The sequence below is a fragment of the Sander lucioperca genome, chromosome 17, assembly GCF_008315115.2.
Source record: "Sander lucioperca isolate FBNREF2018 chromosome 17, SLUC_FBN_1.2, whole genome shotgun sequence".
In the NCBI taxonomy this organism is placed as follows: domain Eukaryota; kingdom Metazoa; phylum Chordata; class Actinopteri; order Perciformes; family Percidae; genus Sander; species Sander lucioperca.
Window position 1 is genome coordinate 8,506,320 of NC_050189.1, and position 19,323 is coordinate 8,525,642.

Here is a 19,323-nt window from a genome sequence, read left to right on the forward strand (position 1 = left end):
CGGAAAAGTTGAGAGAAAGGAAAAAGAGACTGTGCTGTCACGTCTGTGCGTCCTTGAGAACTGTAACTCGTATAACTTATGTTGTCAGTTAATTGTAGCACTGACTGGCATGAAATCGGCATATGTCAGACTGACCTGCCGGTCGCTGGTCATGGCCGAGCACGTGAAAACCGGCCAATTCCGGTCACCGGCCGGTCTATTGGTGCATCTCTAATTAACATACAATAATACATTTTTGGAATGAGTGAATCCTTTCAGAATCATGGGAGACTAAGAATCTTAAGTCCTGCCTGAATCATCTTTTTACCAGCACCCCCTAAATGAACTGCTAACATAATAAACTCACTTCTCCATCCCTTAGGCTACCACCGCCCCCTATTTATGTTCACCCCGACTAAAACATAGAAACACACATTCTTGTTACCTCAATGTCGATAATTCATCGCTAACAGCGTCACAACCAAAATCATTTACAGCCAGGGCCCTAATAAGACCCAGAATTGTTTGTGTGTGTGTGTGTGTGTGTGTGTGTGTGTGTGTGTGTGTGTGTGTGTGTGTGTGTGTGTGCGCGTGTGCGAGTGAGGAAGAGGTCTTAAGGAATGCCAGGAATGTCCATTGTTCACTTTGGGAAGGAGTGATGGGGGGCAGATTATTGTGTTTCATGGATCTTGGCACCGCAGACCTCAGTCTTGCCCCGGTCTCCAGGGACCCTGTGGTACAAAAATCTGTATTGGGGGGTGTGTGTGTGTGTGTGTGTGTGTGTGTCTGTGTCTGTGTGTGTGTGTGTGTGTGTGTGTGTGTGTGTCTGTGTGTGTGTGTCTGCATCCATGCGTGTGTGTGTGTATGCACAATTTGCCCATCAATCTGTCTGCGGTAAAATTCCCAACCATCATATGAATGTGTGTGTGCATGTTTGTTGTGCGCGTCCGGGCCCACAGACCTCCTTCTGACAGTCTGAAACAAGCAACAACATAAAACATTTTTTTTTTTTTAACTAAAAGAGCGAGTCAGCATGTACACAGAGAAGATTTAGAGCGTCGGAGGATGAACTTTTCCAGGAAAAAGATGAAAACAAGTGTTTCAAATGAACAAGAACAAACAAACTGTGAAATTGAGCAGCAGTGCGCCGGTCGACACTGAAGACTGGAACAGAAACAGATACTAGAAGAGGCGGATCGATCTTAGTTTTGGCTAAATATTAAAGTGCTCATATTATGCTCATTTTCAGGTTCATAATTGTATTTAGAGGTTCTACCAGAATAGGTTTACATGGTTTAATTTTCAGAAAACACCATATATTTGTTGTACTGCAGCTCCTCTTTTCACCCTGTGTGTTGAGCTCTCTGTTTTAGCTACAGAGTGAGACATCTCACTTCTATTCCATCTTTGTTGGGAGTCGCACATGCGCAGTACCTAGGTAAGGACTACTAGCCAGTCAGAAGCAGAGTATGAGGGCGTGCCATGCTAGCAGCTAGGCAAGCGTTATAACGTGTGTTACAAATTGACGCACGTTTGTCACAGAAGTAAAGGCTGGACTACAATAGAGCTGTTTGGAGCAGTTTGTGAACAGTGTTTTCTGTTGGAGATGGTAAGTCCCTTTGGGGTGGACTTTGGGCTTTTTCACTTTGTAAACCTATAACATGCACAAAAAAGATATATAACACAATAAAGGAAAGGGAAAAAGCCAAAAAGCATAATATGAGCACTTTAAAATCTGAAAAACCAGACATGATGGGAATGGATTGAGGTTGAACAGATATGTAACTTGGGCTCGATATTGTTTGATAAATGTCAATACTAGTGCCGATATAATACACAACACAACAGACATTCAGAGTCCGTTTTCAATACTTTGTAGTTTTGTATACTCAGTGTTACAGACACATTTTAGTCAGTACCGAAACAGTTGCAACTTTTTTCTCTTTCAACTACTTTCCCCGTTTCCATTCTTTCATCTCCTCTTCATCCTCCCCGTCCAGCCCTCGGCAAAATAAATGTTTAGTCAATGTGTAGCAGAGATGAAAAAGTGAGCTCGGATGAAAGAGCTTAGTCATAAAGTCCTGTTTACCCTGTCAAAACATCAAATATGATCTCAGCCTCTCTTGTAATTATCGTTTTAATTTCCTTACGATCACTCCTCCTGCCACTGTGAGCCACGTAACTCCAGTCTGTGGGATATTTCCGGATTTGTTTCCCTTTAATCCGACTCGTTTTCTTTTCCCAACTTGTGTTTGGATGTGCTTCTGAGTTCGCGAGAGATCACCTTCCAAAGTGAGATTGCCGCCGTTGATATAAAAAGATTGATATCGCAATTACAAAACAAACAGCTGCACTCTTTAATGGGTAAAAGGTGAGTTAAGGTTTTGGCTGACAAACGATAACAAACACATACATTTAGAGGAATAAAACTGAGACCCCTGCATCCTTAAGAAGAGACCTGGTCCAGGTCGCTTCATAAAAGCCAGGTCACCTGGCTGAACACGCCAAATCTGAGACCTGAACCCAACCCAAGGGTGTAATATTAAGTTATTTCTCTTCCCACTGGGCTTTGCACATCTTTTTGCAACACTTGACACGCATGGATGCAGAAGACTGGCACAACCAGACAGAGAAAAAGAGATTTTTCTTAATAAATTACATTTGAAAATGACCAAGTTTTACGGTCATTTTAAAAGTTCTGAACCTGACTCGAATTTCAGCATTTTCTCTGATTTTTGTTTCTAAGGATGTCAAGGAAATCACTGTCCAGCTTTGGTGAGCACAGTTGGAAGTTTTAAAACATTTGTGTTTGTTTGTAACAAGATTATCGGAGTTGGGTGCAAATTATTGCTCCTTTATACTTTTGTGTTGACTCTTCTAGGGGGAAAACAGTTTGAAAAACAAAGTTCAGTGAAGATTTTACGCTCAGGTCTAATTTGCCTGAATCACAAAGGGAGGCTTCAACTAAAAATAAAATTAAAAGCACCAAACACATGCACATCTGCATCTAAAGCGCCATTTCCTATTCCATCAGCAGCTGTAAATAAACTGTTTGGTCTTTGCAAGCGGCTTCTTTTCACACAAAGTTCACAAAACGCATTATGTCCAAGCTGGACAGGAAGTAGAGGGGGGGGGAACTTTGCAGAGAACAGGAAATGATGCTAAAGCTGAAGAATGTCCTCCTGCCTCTTCCATGGCTGCCCACTGAAAGAAACTCTCTCTCTCTCTCACACACACACACACACACACAAACAACAGTTGGATCTAACAAAAGGTCGGTAAAAACAGGAAGTACTATAGAAGGAACATTTCCAGGTCAAGCTAACAAAACATCCCCAAACATTCTCTCCCTTCCAGAAATATATTCATCATCAGCCACCTAAAAACACCCCAAAAAGATAGAAAAAAAATACCTGAGGTCGCTGTTTTACTGAACAACAAGAGGGTGGAGGGCTGAAAGGTAACATGCCTATTACGGGTTCAGCAGAAATGTGTGCCATAGCTCCTCATTCAATATCTAAAAAGTTGAAATGATATATACAGTAATGTGGCGTCATGCGCTTCCTGTACAAAATAACAAGTCATTAATGCCAAATTTACAGCTTCATTGCACATTTTAATATTCAGTACGCAGCAAAGTATGCCGTTTTTTATGTTGTGAATATAAACATATGTAACTTGTCCAGCAGAATTATTTGCACTTACACATAGATTTCAAATGTAATTTAACTGTGTTTAAAATGGGAGTTTAGTACTCTGAATGTCACTGCTGTGACCATACTGTAACCATAATTCTCTTTTGTTTATGTTTTTTGCTGCAGTATTTTTTGTGTGCATTCTTTAAGATAAAGGACGTCTTAATTATGAGAAAAATAAAACACTAGTTAACAGCAGTGTGGGTCCTTTTTGCCATCAGTTGGATTGTTAAATTTTAAGCATCACTCCCAAAATGGGACCAAACACACTGCTGTCTTATCCCTCCACTGAACTGCTGGGCAGGCCAGTAAATTCCTGTGGTTTGCCAAATTTAGCCTGCAGGCTTGCTCTTCTTTCAGCAGTGCAGGACAATGCAGCTGAATTGAGTATATTTCATTTAAAGAATGAACAATGATGTGAATGATGGAGGGAAAGCTCAAACAACTACTGATGAGATAAACGGAACAAAAAGCAGAGGTAATGCACAAAAACGTTTGGACGCGACTTGAAGAACGAGAGTTTTAACATCCTTCTAGCAGTAAAAAAAAAACACGAGAGTCAAATGTTTTTCATTTCCGGTGTCACAGAACTCCTTATAAATCCAAAACAAGCCTCCATATCAAAGCAGAAAAGTTGCACAATTTCCGAACAAATCATCATCTCTCCTCGCAAACTTCACCATTCCTTCCTCTGCATTTACATCATATAATTAAATCCACTATGAATATTTTCCTACAAAAAAAGCCAATTTATTTACAAATGCTCCAACAGTAAATACTGTACAGGGGGAACCCCAGTGAGTACTTTCCTGACGTTTCCAAGACAAGCATATTGGTTGTAAAAAGAAATCCATGTAGCTACTCTCCATCTCACTTCAGGTTAAGTGAATTTTAATTGATGTTAGAATAACAGAAAGGCACACACACACACACACACACACACACACACACACACACACACACACACACACACACACACACACACACACACACACACACACACACACACACACACACACACACACCCCCACACACACACACCCCCACACACACACACCCCCTACAGCTTGACAGAAAGGTTGACAACTGTTTGGCAGGCAGCACATCTTGGAAGAAAGAACTAACTTGTACAGTAAAAAGAGGGCACCAAAGAAAAGGAGCAGTGCATAAAGAGACCCTAGTTTTACTTACAGTATACAAACATTTAATATGCAATATAACTCGCCTGCTGACCCCTCAGGATGGTGCCTGTGTTGGGTTAATGTTATTACGGTTTCTTCTTTGTCTAACATGCTACTCACATGCTGACATTTAAGCCAATACGCTTATTTCTGCTTACATCTCTCACACACACACACACACACACACACACACACACACACACACACACACACACACAGTTTTTACACTCCTAATAATAATGACCTACTGAGTCAGAAAAAGAAACAAGAGGTCCATCCATTCACATGCCATTACCGTACCAACAGTCCCCTTGTGTTATTAAAAGAGGTGGTAACTAGTTTTGGCTTTTGACTAAGGGCCATTTTCCACTGTTAAAACTATACAAGAAGAGCCAAGTGTGCAAATGTGAGCATTTCATCATCCCTGAGCGACGTGTGTGTGTGTGTGTGTGTGTGTGTGTGTGTGTGTGTGTGTGTGTGTGTGTGTGTGATGTCTGGCAGCAGACTCCTACAGTACCTTCCAGACGATTCCCTGTTCCTACAGTAATGACTGAAACCGAGCTGGCGTGATTGGCAGAGGTCAAAGTGCAACAGGCTCCCGCCCAATACTGAAGCCGTGATTGGCTATTAGTGTCAGTAACTTGTCAATCAAAGTGAGTTTAATTCATGTGCGGGGGTGGCCATGGTTAGAGTGCTCCTGCCAAAATACAAATAACAGCTCTAATACAGGCATACAGAGAGTAATACACACACAAACCACATAAAAACACGCTGATTTCTTTCACATAAACTGGCAGAGATTAAAGGTAATTATAAAGTTGAATGTCATCTTTACTAGGCCTTATTCTCAAAGGTGTTTTAAGACCAAATTTGATGTTTTTAATGTTTTAAATCTTTGAAATTCCATCAGGAAAAATTTAAAAAGTGCTGTTACTAGGCTAAAAGTGTTTAATGTTAACTTATCGATACATTAGCAACTATTTCAATTATGGATAAATCGTTTCATTTAATCTTTTAAAGTCAATTATAGCTGCTTCTCTTGCTAGTTTTCTTTGTCGTCTATGACAGTAAATTGGATATTTTTGGAGTGTTTTTGAGTTCGGAGAAAAAGTGATGGGCGTTTTTCACAATTTTCTGACATTTTATAGACCGAACAATGAAATTGTTGGCTCGGCCCCACGCCAAATAATAACAGAATATAAACACAGAATAACCAGAAAGGAACAACTGTTACTTTCACATGTGGAGCACGTATGGATAACAATGCACACGTCTTTAGAGAGAGAGAGAGAGAGAGAGAGAGACACACACACACACACACACACACAAACACACACACACACACACACACACACACACACACACACACACACACACACACAGGGAAAGCCCCTCAGAGTCAGACATGCAGCACATACCAGACACTGACACACACACAGGGGATATAACTGGGTGGCATGCTCATAACCAGTTACATTCCTAAATCCATCCGTGTGCGTCCATCTATGTCTGAGTCTGTGTGAATGAATTTATACTGTGTGTGTGTGTGTGTGTGTGTGTGTGTGTGTGTGTGTGTGTGTGTGTGTGTGTGTGTGTGTGTGTGTGTGTGTGTGAGAGCTGGCCTGTATGTGTGTGTCTAACAGCATTAGACAGGGGGTCCGCCTGCTGCAGAAACAGGAGCAGAAAACCCAGCAACGCTCTGACTCCTGGATCTGATTTCAAAGATCTGAGAACAAGATGTGTTGCTGACAAACAGCTGTCTCAACCTGTCCAGAGAAGACAATCTTCCACACTGGTTTTAAGTCCAGTTGAGTCCAGTTGAGAATTACTGAAAGTATCAGAGGAGCAGAGAAGCTGAGAAACATAAAACACTTTTTTTTCCCCTTTCTCTGCAAAGTAATACAGTAATACAGTATTACTGTAAACCTTTTAAATGTGCTGCATTTCCACCTACATCCACTAAGTGGCAACAACACAAGTCTAGAACTAATTAATTAATTAATTAATTAATTAATTAATTAAAAATACTGAGAGACATATATCAAGATGCAACTGTGAACACAACTCATAGTGAAGAAACCTCTATCTAAAAAAATATATATATATTATTGTAGTGTATTTTTTAAACATCTTTGCTGCTAGAACCAAGGGTAATTTAATGGAACATGCAACATGATTAAGGTGATAGCGAGCAAAAGTATGTATAAATATATAAAATTAGCTGACAGGGGAGTCAAATTAGGTCCTTAAACGTAGGCCCTTAAAATAGAGAGAGAAAAATCAAATTAACATCTGGGTGATAAGAAAGTGCTAAACTGAAAATGTTTCCTAGAGATCAGCATATATTGTTTGAACTTGAGCTGATATGCTTTTACATCTGACCTCAGATCTGCAAGGCAGTTTCACGCAACAAACCTTAAGACGCCAACTTGACTTTAGTTCACGGAGTGGAAATATTCCTGCCATTAGTTCTGCTTCCTGAGCCAAAAACACCATCGCTGTGCTGGGACGAGCAGGGTGGGAAACAGAAACAAGCAACAATTTATAGTCCTTATTTCACCCAGCAAGCGTCAGGGTGCTGCAAACAAACATTAAAGCTGCTCACGATCATATTTTCATATTAATAATTGGTCAAAAGACCACCATAGTGATGATTTAGCTGACTCTGAAAGCTTTTTAGCATCTTTCAGCTGTTTTGGTTTTTACAGCTCACAAGTTTACTGTTGATTACAGCTGATTAAAGCTCTGATAAACCCACAGTGCAATACTTGCCAAGCACTGAGAATAGCTGGTGAACATAGTGGAGCATGTAGCTGCTAAAAAGCCAGACATTTTCCCAGAGTGTGAGGATTTTCTAACTTTTTCACACAAAGTAAGATCGCAGTGCAATTAGCTACAAACGCTAATTCAGCAAGCTAGTTTGTGGGTGTGTTTATGTAATATATTTCTTGTCAGATTTTGTGTTTCCTGATTCTCTACAACAGTGTGAGAAGAAGAAGAGTGCAAAGTTGGCCGCCTGGGTAGCTCACCTGGTAGAGCGCGCGCCCACATACAGAGGCTCAGTCCTCGACGCGGCGGCCACAGGTTCGACTTCGACCTGCGGCCCTTTGCTGCATGTCATTCCCTTCTCTCTCCCCTCTAATGTCTAAGCTGTCCTGTCAAAATAAAGGCCTAAAAATGCCATTGTCAAAATGGCTACAATAATGAGAATAAAGATGAAAAACACTGGAATTGTTCTATAATTATCATAATAATTCTGCACAGGAAAACGCTATTCCAAATGATTTCTAACACGAACACAATCCCAGACATCCACTCCTCCTACACATCAGAGTTTATCAGCTTCCTTTCTGTGACACCCTGAAGGTCAAAGGTTACTTCCTGTGAAACACTGCTCTGAGAGTGTGTTTGTATGCCAGGCTAGCAACATTCCTGACAGACCAGGAAACGCACCTACTTCTCGTCTCCCCCCCTCACCTTCCTTCCCAGATTCAACGCCAAGGCATCTTAAGTGCCGGCGAGAAGAAGAACTAAACAACGGCCGACAAACGCACATCTGTTTTTCGGGAAGACAAATGCTCAAGTATTCACTTTGAAGTTGTGAAACTATTTAGGAGAAGAATCTGTGTGCGTGCGGATATCTCATGTGTGTGTCAACAATGTACGAGCCCTTTGTGCATCCATTTCACATTGTTGTCGAAGTGTTTACCTCCTGACCGCGAGCTTCAGTATCCGGTACGATCCCTTAATGAGGATGAGGGCTTCCTGTCTGCTGCCGTAGAGGGCGGATCCATTTATGTTAATGAGCTCATCGCCGGCTTTCAGCTTCTTGCACAGGGCGGCCTTCCCTCCATCCTCGATCTGGAGACAAAGAATCGGTTGAGATAAAAAGAGAAAAAGTTGGACGGCAAACAGAAGCACATTCAGTTTAAGAACAAGATTTTTAAAAAAGTCACTCAAGGATACTTCCACGCTGCCAAGCAGACTCCTTTAAAACCCATTTTTGGAAGACATTTTTGTCCAACTGTCTCTGTCCCCATGGCAACAGTGCCCTAATGAGCATCTCCAAAACAGCCTGAACCAAACATCCCACATAAACCCATCACATTCCACTATAATAGACTGTGTGTGTGTGTGTGTGTGTGTGTGTGTGTGTGTGTGTGTGTGTGTGTGTGTGTGTGTGTGTGTGTGTGTGTGTGTGTGTGTGTGTGTTTGCCACAGTGCTGACTGTGGGTCACACAGTGGTGAAGTCTGTGTTGTTAATGCATTGCTGGGATGTTTCAATGTGTTTTTTAAGGCTGCCGAGGGGTGAAACATTGACGAGTGTGCGGTGTGAGGTTGGACATGAATCACATCGATAAGAAGAAGGAAAAGGATGGAAAGGAAGGAGAGAAAGAGAGGAACACACACAGATGGACTAACCGATCTACTACTACTACTGGACAAACGACAGGAAAAGATGTCAGATACAGAAATCTGTGGTGGATGTGATTATTTTTCAAAAAGGAAACGATGTTTGCTAACGTCACGTTGCAGTGGTTTAATTCCAAGATATAAAAAGCACTGTGATAACATCCTCATGCGGTGTAGGAACTAGAACTGCGATGCATTTTCTGAAAAATGATCACTTCCTGTGTGACAACATACTGTGTTTGTCGGTACTAAATCGACCCGTCTCTCTCCCCATTTCAAGTATGTCTCTACACTTTCATCTGTTCAATAAAAGGTGTAAAATGGCAACAAAAAATCTTTAAAAAAAAAGAAAAGTTGGTGTATTTAAAAAAACAGAATGTTTTGGTCTCAGTACAGAAACTTGTGTATCATTTTCACACCGCTATGTCAAACAATAGCCAGCCCCGATACTCAAATATTCAAGTTAAGCCACTATATGAACTTTTTTTGTTTTAGACAATTATGTTACAGTTATGTTTGCAAAGCAACATGTCACTACTTGGTCCATGGGGGACCCACGCAGTATTTTGAAAAGAATTTATCTAAATTTACAAAACATATGCTTAATGCTTTTTTGCAATGGGTATATAAACCAAAAATAAACACAGCAACACATTTCCATGCTACAACAACCCACTGTCAACATCTCAGACCCTTATGCAGGATTTTGTTTAACCCAATGTACAGCTTATTGCCAAAAGTGGGTTACTCAAGAAGCCAAGACTGTAAACCTCTGTTCATATCAATGTAGGCAGTGATATAATGCTATTTAGGAGGCATCTAATAAGAAGAATTTTCTGGAACGGAACTGACACTTTGCTGTAACACAAACAAATATATTTATTCACCTCTATTCACACACAATGAGGCATATTTTCAGTTGTGACTGAACTGTATTTTTTGAGGAACTATAGGGCACTTAACATCTACAACAGGTCTACACTTACAACGGACCCACCGCGGTGACGTTTTTGGTGGAGCTGTTCGTTTAATAGTCGACTCGGAAGAAAGCGAACGCTTTGACAATAAACTCCATCAACACTACAGTATGTGGAGTTAAACTGGACGGGCCCAATAACCTCTAAATAGTTCTACTTGTTGTTAAATAGCAATGTGAGCGGCAGCCAACGGGGGGTGCATTATGTCGGCAGGATCATTTAAAAGACAACCGCGACTAAATGTTTTTGTACAGCCCTATTTCTGATACCGTGGTGGCAGAAATTTTGCCATGGTGGGCCGCCACTACAAAATCAACATAGAGCAGGGGTGGCCAACCAGTTAGGTATAAAGAGCCACAAAAAGAAACGCACCATAGCAAAAAGCCACACAACACATGCACGTCCACACTACAACAGCAACAGTGTCTTCCAGATCTGATGACAGTCATAATACATAGCAGTTTTCATAGTTTTTTTTTTTTCTCACTTAGACTGACTCAGTGGGAAACCTGACAGTCTTTGTTATCCACAATCCTTTTCAGGTCTTGCTAGAACTCGGTTGTGGCCACTCAAAGCAACTCTCTCACTCATTTGTCACTAGAGGGGCTTTCAAACAATCAGATTCAGCAGTGAAAGGGTTAACGAGGAAGGTGATCTGTGGCCGCTGTTTTTCCTCAGGTTGTAGAATCTGTCCTCAGAACTCTGCTGCATTATTTTCCATTTTAAAATAATTGGCAAATGTATTGGCAGATGCATTCAAATGTTTTTTGTTTTTTTTTACTCATCTGAAATACTGTTTCAGAAAAGTTAAAAACAACAATCAACCAATGACACAGCCCCCAGCCACACAGTAAGAGCCTCACAGGAGCAGGCAAAGAGCCGCATACGGCTCAAGAGCCACAGGTTCGCCACCCCTGACATAGAGGAAACACTGTACCTGTATGGCTTTATTTTATGGGTGACAGATTCCATTAGGAGTAGGCAGGATTAAATTGAATGATTACTGTGGTTTCTCTCATTTCACACTCAACAAATAGCAAGATCAGGATTTCAGGGGTCGCCGGGCAGGTCAGCATTTTTGTACCTAACCTTCCCTTTCAGATATAAAACCATGGATAATTCCACCATGAACCCAGTAAAAGTGCAGTTTAAAGATGCTTCAGGGGCATATAAAAAGGAAATATTCCTGATTATATGGTAAGAGAATAGAGAGCAGGCTTGTCCCTCCATCTTTTATTCATTCATTCACTATCTTGCTGCAAAATCAAGGGAATGCATGTCATGGAAACACAGGTCTGATTTTACGCTTTTACAGACGCTCAGCGAGAACTTTGCCTTGTGAGCCAACTCAAACATAAATCAAGATCTTTCATATATTAGCTTTCTGCTGTTCTCTTGGGCCTAATGCGGTCACGAATACTGACTTCAAAAAGGTTAATATTTTATAAATTTGATCCTGTAGTAATACCACTCCAAACATGGAAAACCCAGAAGCAGGCAACCACATTTAATCTGGGCAGCTTTATCACAACTTTTGGGTTTGAAGTCTTCAGTTGACATTTCTTAAACCAGTTTAGGTGGACTGGGATCCAGTTCAAGACCTGGCTGATGAACTGACACTGCTTTCAAGCTTTTAATCTAGATTGAATAATAGAATGACTTTTGACTCCCAAGATAAATTAAAAGGAAAACAGAGAAACAGAAGAACGACGAATGTAGCTTTTTCCACACACATACACTAACGCAAAGAGAGACTCCAGCATGAGTTGAATCCATTTGAGAAAGTGTGAAATAGATGGTTGCTGGTTCCGCGTATCAGCGTAAGCTCCAAAAGTAATCTGTCAGTTATAACAAAGGGAAGTAAGAAGGGAAAAAGAAAGGGAGGATGAGAAGGTGATGAATATGTGGGGGGGGGGAGCCTTAGAGGAAAAGGTGGTGAGGATGATGTGAGGAAGGGCAGGAGAAAGACAAATAAAAGGGCGATAAAGGGGTGAGGAAAGGCAGAAGGAAAGTATGAGGAGGGAGGAAGGGTGGGAAGAAAGCACATGAGGATGAAGGGAGGAGACAAAGGAAAAATACATGAGTTAAAAAGGAAGAAGGGAGGACGATGAAGATAAAAGATAAGATGAAATGGTGGAAAGAAAAGGAGAAAGAACAGAGGAAAGAAGGAAGAGCTGGTTTTATATACTTATCCCCAGCGAGCAGGTATAATTAGAAAACGGTAAGAAGAGAGTTTATTATAGGCAGGTGTGTGTGTGTGTGTGTGTGTGTGTGTGTGTGTGTGTGTGTGTGTGTGTGGCTGATGAAGTCATTAACCAAAGCTCACTTCTTCACACAGGAGGGGTTAGAAGCAGCTGTTTCCACAAAGTACGGCCGACGTACTACTGGTATACAAATACTCCATTACAAGTCCTGAATTCAAAATGTTACTTTAGTAAAATTACAGCAACATGTCTCTCGTTTCTAAAAGACAGGAATGAATTGTATATTAATTTGCGGCATTACAATGCTGTTCAGTAGGGTTTAGAAATCATTGTGTAACAAACTGCAAAGAGTCTGAGCCTTTTAAACACACTCAGCAATATGTGTCATCATTCAAACATTGAATAGGCATAAATAAACTGGCAAAAAGATGAACTGGCAGAAACAGAGCACTTCCAGATACAAACGTTCTGAACTAGAGAAAGAAAACAACTCTACTGATGCCAGGTTATCAATAATGATTGATTATTTGCCCCCCCGGCTAGAAGTTATTCTTGTATGTACTTAATGAAACTCTTTCAACTGTTTCTGACGGGTTTGTTTCAAAGCACTTTAGCTCAGTTTCACTCCAGTATGACCTACATGCCTGTGCAGTGTGTGTGTGTGTGTGTGTGTGTGTGTGTGTGTGTGTGTGTGTGTGTGCGCGCCATGCTGCTGTGGGAAGACCAGACAGGGTGAGGTCACCCCAGGCACCAAGATGAAGAAGAATGCCCTCTTTATGTGCTGAGAAACACACACACACACACACACGCACACACACACACACACACACACACACACACACACACACACACACACACACACACACACACACACACACACACACACACACACACAGGTCAGACACACCCTTTTATTTTTAGACTTAAGGGGTGACTTCATGGCCTCGGGTGTGTGTGTGCATGTATGTGTACAGTGGCACAGTGCCCGTCATTGTGCACTGGAAAAAAAACGGGAATTGACTTGCTGGTCACAGGTTGTCATCACTAGGTTATCACCTGACAGACCCAGACCCAGACCCACCCACACACACACACACACACACACACACACACACACACACACACACACACTGCATCGAACAACAGCCTCTTTATCAAAAACTGAAACGATCAGCTCCAGCCTGAAGATCATTAAAAGTGGGATACAAAACGATTCTACAGCAGTGTGTGTGTGTGTGTGTGTGTGTGTGTGTGTGTGTGTGTGTGTGTGTGTGTGTGTGTGTGTGTGTGTGTGTGTGTGTGTGTGTGTGTGGCATTGCAAGGCGGTGCCTAAACATGTGTAAAACCTCACATTACTGACTGAAAGGTTGAGACAGAGAAAATGAGTAGTTCAGTGGATAACACAGCTTTAAGAAAGTCTGAAAGCAAAACAGTGTGCATATACACATGCAACACTAAGCATGGGACACTGTAACACACACACACACACACAAACACGAAAAGATGCTCAAAATCTCTGGTAGTGAGTAGAGTTTGGGAAAAGTGACTGTGGAGATATACAAAAATTTAAATCACACACATATGTGTTTGTACAACACATGCACACACACACACACACACACACAAAGATACACAACCGCTGATGAGTAATAAAGTGAAGGAAACAGTTTTTCATTTGTTTACATAAAGACATCCAGAGAATAAAGGAGGATTTGTGCAGGCTTGGAAAATATCGGAATCAATGTGTCATATGTTTGAATGAAACAAGTTTAAAAGAAGATAATTGATATCACACACACACACACACACACACACACCTATAATAAACTCTCTTATTATCGCTCTCTAATTATACCTGCTCGCTGGGGATAAGTATATAAAAACACACACACACCCACAGCCAGAAGTATATCATGATGTCACTTCCTTGCAATTCTGACTGTCAAATGACCACACCTATGAGCCAATCTGAGAAACACAGCCATTGGGTGCGTAACCACATGATTGCTTAATTGTAGACACACCAATCAGGTTTAAGCACTATAAAAATGCAGCAGGTAAGTCCAGTAGTTTCTGTACTGTATTTTCAGTTTTTTTTTAGATCTTTTTTGTTTGTTTGTTTTTACTGTAATTGTAACCTGTACTGGATACAGTATTTATGTTTGTCTGCTGTTTGCTGAGCCAACAATGTTAAGCACACCACTGTAGTTAGCTATATGAAAACTGGGACATGTTGTTGTTGTGATTCTCCATGTTGACATGTTGACTGATTTGGGTATATGGAGAGAAATACATTATATTTTCCTCAGTCTGCAGCATTGGTCTTGTGTAGTGTAGTAGAGCTTATTGTATATTTGCACTCTCTGTGTACTTCATTTACAGTACTCACTACTCAGAGGTATTTTGCAGCTGACATGACAATACAATAAACATCATTCTAGAGTAGATAATAATAATCACTGAAATATCTAATCTGAGGTAAATAAACTTCTATTTTGTTTATAAAATCATTAAATGTTCATTTCATGCCCCATTGCTTCCCGTTTGGGCCTTTTAAAAATCCTGACTGAATACTTTTTAAAAGAGGTTATTAATGCGAGATCAAATTTAAAATTGTTGTGTAGTGTTTTAAACCAAATCCGCCCGAAGAATACACAGTTCAAACACACAATCAGTGCGTTTGCATGCACTTAGGTAACAGTCAACTTTCGGCAGTATTCCGATTTTCTTTAAAGGTCATGTAAACAAGGAGGTAGGGGATCAGAGATTTCTCCTGGAGAACACAGATTTCTTGTCCATGTACACGTAACCTGGTTGAACTTGTCTTTTAACAAGTGTGCATGACAAAGACAGATTAACGGTGGAATTAAAAAAGAAAAGATCATTCAATGTAGTGATGTGTCCTCGCATTCGTAATCATTCCATCTAAAGCCGGAAGAAAGCTGAAACTGACACAAATAGACTATTTACGTCTAAATAAGTTGGTTTCAGCAGCTAAAGATTTTACTTCTTTTTTTTTTTTTTTTTATTAAGACATAAAAGCAAAGTGGAAAAAGCTATTTTGGGGTGTACACTTCTATGGATTGGATGGACATAAAACCTCCTGGTTGAATCTTCAGTACAAAGGATAAACAACTGCTTTAGAAAACATCTGGATCTTCAATAAAAAAAGAAGAAGTCCAAAGTACAAGACTGAGTACATAAAAACGTAAATGTGAGACAATAACTACGACTCCAAGGTGCATTTTGGGTAAGAAACCTCCAATCGTCAAGCTTAAAAATACACCTATGTTTTATTCTGCTATGACATGTCAAAATGTCGGAGGGTGAAAGTGTTAGTTCTGGGTCAATTCAGCAACAATGGCAGTGTGTTTCGACCGAAACTACAGCTCTAATTCAGGCACCTGAGGCTCATCATGGGTATTGTAGTATTCAGAGCCATGCACCGTAACGTAAACCTGTAGGGCAGGGGTGTCAAACTCTTTCAAACTCAAATTCCTCGAAGGGCCACACTGGAAAATGACACATTAAAGGCCAGACATGTATAGTTTATTGACATGATTTTATTCAATAGGAAAAAGTAAAATATACTTGACTGTGTTATTGCCTGTCTCATATAGCCTTTTCGCATACAATTTGGTCCACATAAAGCCCTAAAAAAAGTCAGCAAAAAGGTTCCTTAGTCATCATAGAATTTAGCAAAACAATGCATTCTGATTACACTTTCAATAGTAGGGCTGAATATGCTGGTTGTGTGGGAATTTCGGAGTCTCAAAGTCGGCAAATGTGCCAAATTTCGGCTTTGATTGACGCGTAATTGCAGATTGCAAACAATTTGTTTTTTATTGTGAACCTAAATTGATGTGCGGGCCGGATCAAAATTTGCGAGGGGCCTGATTTGGCCCGCGGGCCTTGAGTATGACACATGTGCTTTAGGGTCTTTATGATCCAGGAGACGATGATAAGAAACATTAAGGAGATCATTAAAAGATAGAGCTTTGTGCGTCAGGGCTCTAAATAGAGCCATCAACCTGACAGGTCAACACATGCTCTGGGACCCTGCAGGAACCCCCTCAGCTCCATGTCCCCCCCCCCCCCAGCTTCATGCTCCGGCTATTGTCTGTGCTGCCACTGTTCAGCTCCCAAACATAATGTGAAAATGGATTTGGAAACAGCGGTTTTCAACATGGAAATATGGCTCAGGAGATGGAGGTTGACGCTGCCAGTTCTTTATACAGCACTGAAGGTAGAGCCCAGTTTCTCCCACATTTCCTGTTTAGATAGTAGTTTGAATTCACCTTCATTTCCACTCTTGGTACTGAACTGCTTAAAGTCAAAAGTCTGCGTCATTCTTTGTTTGACCTACTCTGCAGAATGAGGGCAAGGACTGTGAATGCAAGAATTACTGCAACGTGTGCGTGGGAGAGGCAAGGCTCCAACTATTTTAGGGATTGAGGTGCAACTCCCAAATACAAAAGGACAATAAAGCTCCTGACTAACCAACAGCAGCTGTCACTAACAAAGTGACAACATTCTCCGTGCAGCTCTACAGGTAAAGCAAGGCACCTATTATCTTTAAATTGTTCAACGTTAAAGTGCCCATATTATGCTCATTTTCAGTTTCATAATTGTATTTAGAGGTTGTACCAGAATAGGTTTACATGGTTTAATTTTCAAAAAACACCATATTTTTGTTGTACTGCACATTGCTGCAGCTCCTCTTTTCACCCTGTGTGTTGAGCTCTCTGTTTTAGCTACAGAGTGAGACATCTCACTTCTGTTCCATCTTTGTTGGGAGTCGCACATGCGCAGTAGCTAGGTAAGGACTACTAGCTAGAAGCTAGCGGCTGATTTTGACCAGCTCACCTGGAGACTGAAGGCAGGATACATTCAGAAACCTGTATCTCACTCTAAACAGCATGGACGTTTGTTTGTTTTTTCCAAGTTTGTATGCGTGTGGAAGCACCAGAGACACAAAATAACACCCCAAATGCCAGAAAAAGTGATTTTTTCATAATATGGGCACTTTAAGAGTTTTTATTCTCCATGTGTGAGAACAGGGAGATGCACATAATGCACACATGACAAATCTGCTCTCTTATAAGTTCTCCGGAGCACACACCCTCCATCAACCTCTGCTCTCCAGTCTGAGCCCTCATGAGCTTTTCCTCCCTTCCTCACACCCACGCTCACACAAGGCCTTATCAGGCCGGGAGGAGGGGAACAACAGAGATGGAAAAAGAAAAACGCTCCCACGCTCACAACAACTGCTAGATGTATGTGTGTGTGTGTGTGTGTGTGTGTGTGTGTGTGTGTGTGTGTGTGTGTGTGTGTGTGTGTGTGTGTTTTTGCATGTATACCACCGCAGTCTAAGTCCATTGATCCCTGATGTTGCAACTATTGGGGTGTGTGGTCCTTAACGGCCTTTCCCTGGAAATCATTAATGGAAGCAAACAAGACAAAGATGCCCCAGACAGAGAAGCCCTTTCTGGGTGAAGTTTGCAGCCCCTTCCGCTGGGTTTCCACAGGCAGCTGAAACAGCAACGTTGCACTTTTTGTCCAGTTTTGATCTATCAAAGTCTTAACACTGACGAATCAATCGTTACCATTAGTAACCAACATCCTGAATTTCAAACATGAAACCACAGAAACATTGGGTGGTTCAGTCACAAGGATGAACACCAACATTCTCTCTCTCTCTCTCTCTCTCTCTCTCTCTCTCTCTCTTCCCCCCCCCCCGAGAGGAGGAATGCTTCTCCGTGGTTTTACATCCCCCCGATGTGTTTGCCTCTCGTGGCTTCGTCTGACAGACTCCCCTTCATTGAGATGGACCCGTAGCATCCACACGGTCACACTTCACCCATCCTCGCAGCTCACACTGCTTTCCATCAACATCCATCATACATTTGACTTACTTAGAAACTATTGTTAAAGGGCAGCCTTGTGACGTGTTAAAATGAAGGTTATTTTTCTACGTTTTCTTTTTTATGTCCCTGATGTGCAACTGAGAACGTGTGTAGGAAATAAACTCAGAAATGAACAACAAAATCATAATGTCGGTGAAGCTTAATGATCCTTCTGTTCTTGCAATTTTGCACCAAAAAAACTCCCTTCTTTTTTTCTGTCATTTTAGGCCTTTATTTGATAGGACAGCTAAGACGTGAAAGGGGAGAGGGAGGGGGAATGACGTGCAGCAAAGGGCCACAGGTCGGACTTGAACCTGCAGCCGCTGTGGCGAGGACTGAGCCTCTGTACATGGGGTGCACGCTCTACCAGGTGAGCTACCCAGGCGCCCCCCCCAAATTTCCCTTTTCTGTACCTTTTTCTGAGCCCCGCTGCACCGCACCGGTTTCCTGATCCTGCACGTTTAAATCATATCAAATGTCCTGAGTGATTCTATAGGTTGGATCACAGTCAACTCACAAGAATAAATTCTGTGTATATAAAAATAATAACGCTGAATGGATGCTGATTAAATAGTCTGAATCAGACTTTTTTTGAGACTTGATCTGCTGATCTTAAAAAGATCAACGATGAGTAGTAAGGTTTAAAACATCTATATGGAAAACATACAGTATAATAATGAACAATACTGTCCATGTTGTGTCCACTTGACGTCAAAATGTGCTGCGACCACTTTCTGGTGGGTCTCCTCACTTGTATATATTTTTATTAGCCGCACTCCCAGGGATGAGACTTGAGACCCCTTTTCCTCTTGCTTGAAGAGGTGCCAAGTCATGTGGTGATGCTTGTTTTTGCTTTGATCAAACAGTCCCCCGACAAATTGAGAAGAAAAGCGACAACACATTAAAAATAAACAGCTTGAAAGAAACTAACGGCATCTTATGTTTTACTGCCATGATAGAGCTGTAAC

The 19,323-nt window shown here is 41.2% G+C and overlaps 1 protein-coding gene across 1 annotated transcript in view; it reads right to left on the minus strand.

Moving 5' to 3' along the window:
• shroom4 (shroom family member 4) overlaps positions 1-19,323 on the minus strand; it is a 72,640-nt gene that overhangs the window by 36,045 nt on the left and 17,272 nt on the right. Inside the window, exon 2 of the mRNA XM_031304313.2 lies at positions 8,565-8,716. Coding sequence (XP_031160173.1) covers positions 8,565-8,716 — 152 coding nt within the window. The remainder of the gene's footprint in view (positions 1-8,564; positions 8,717-19,323) is intronic.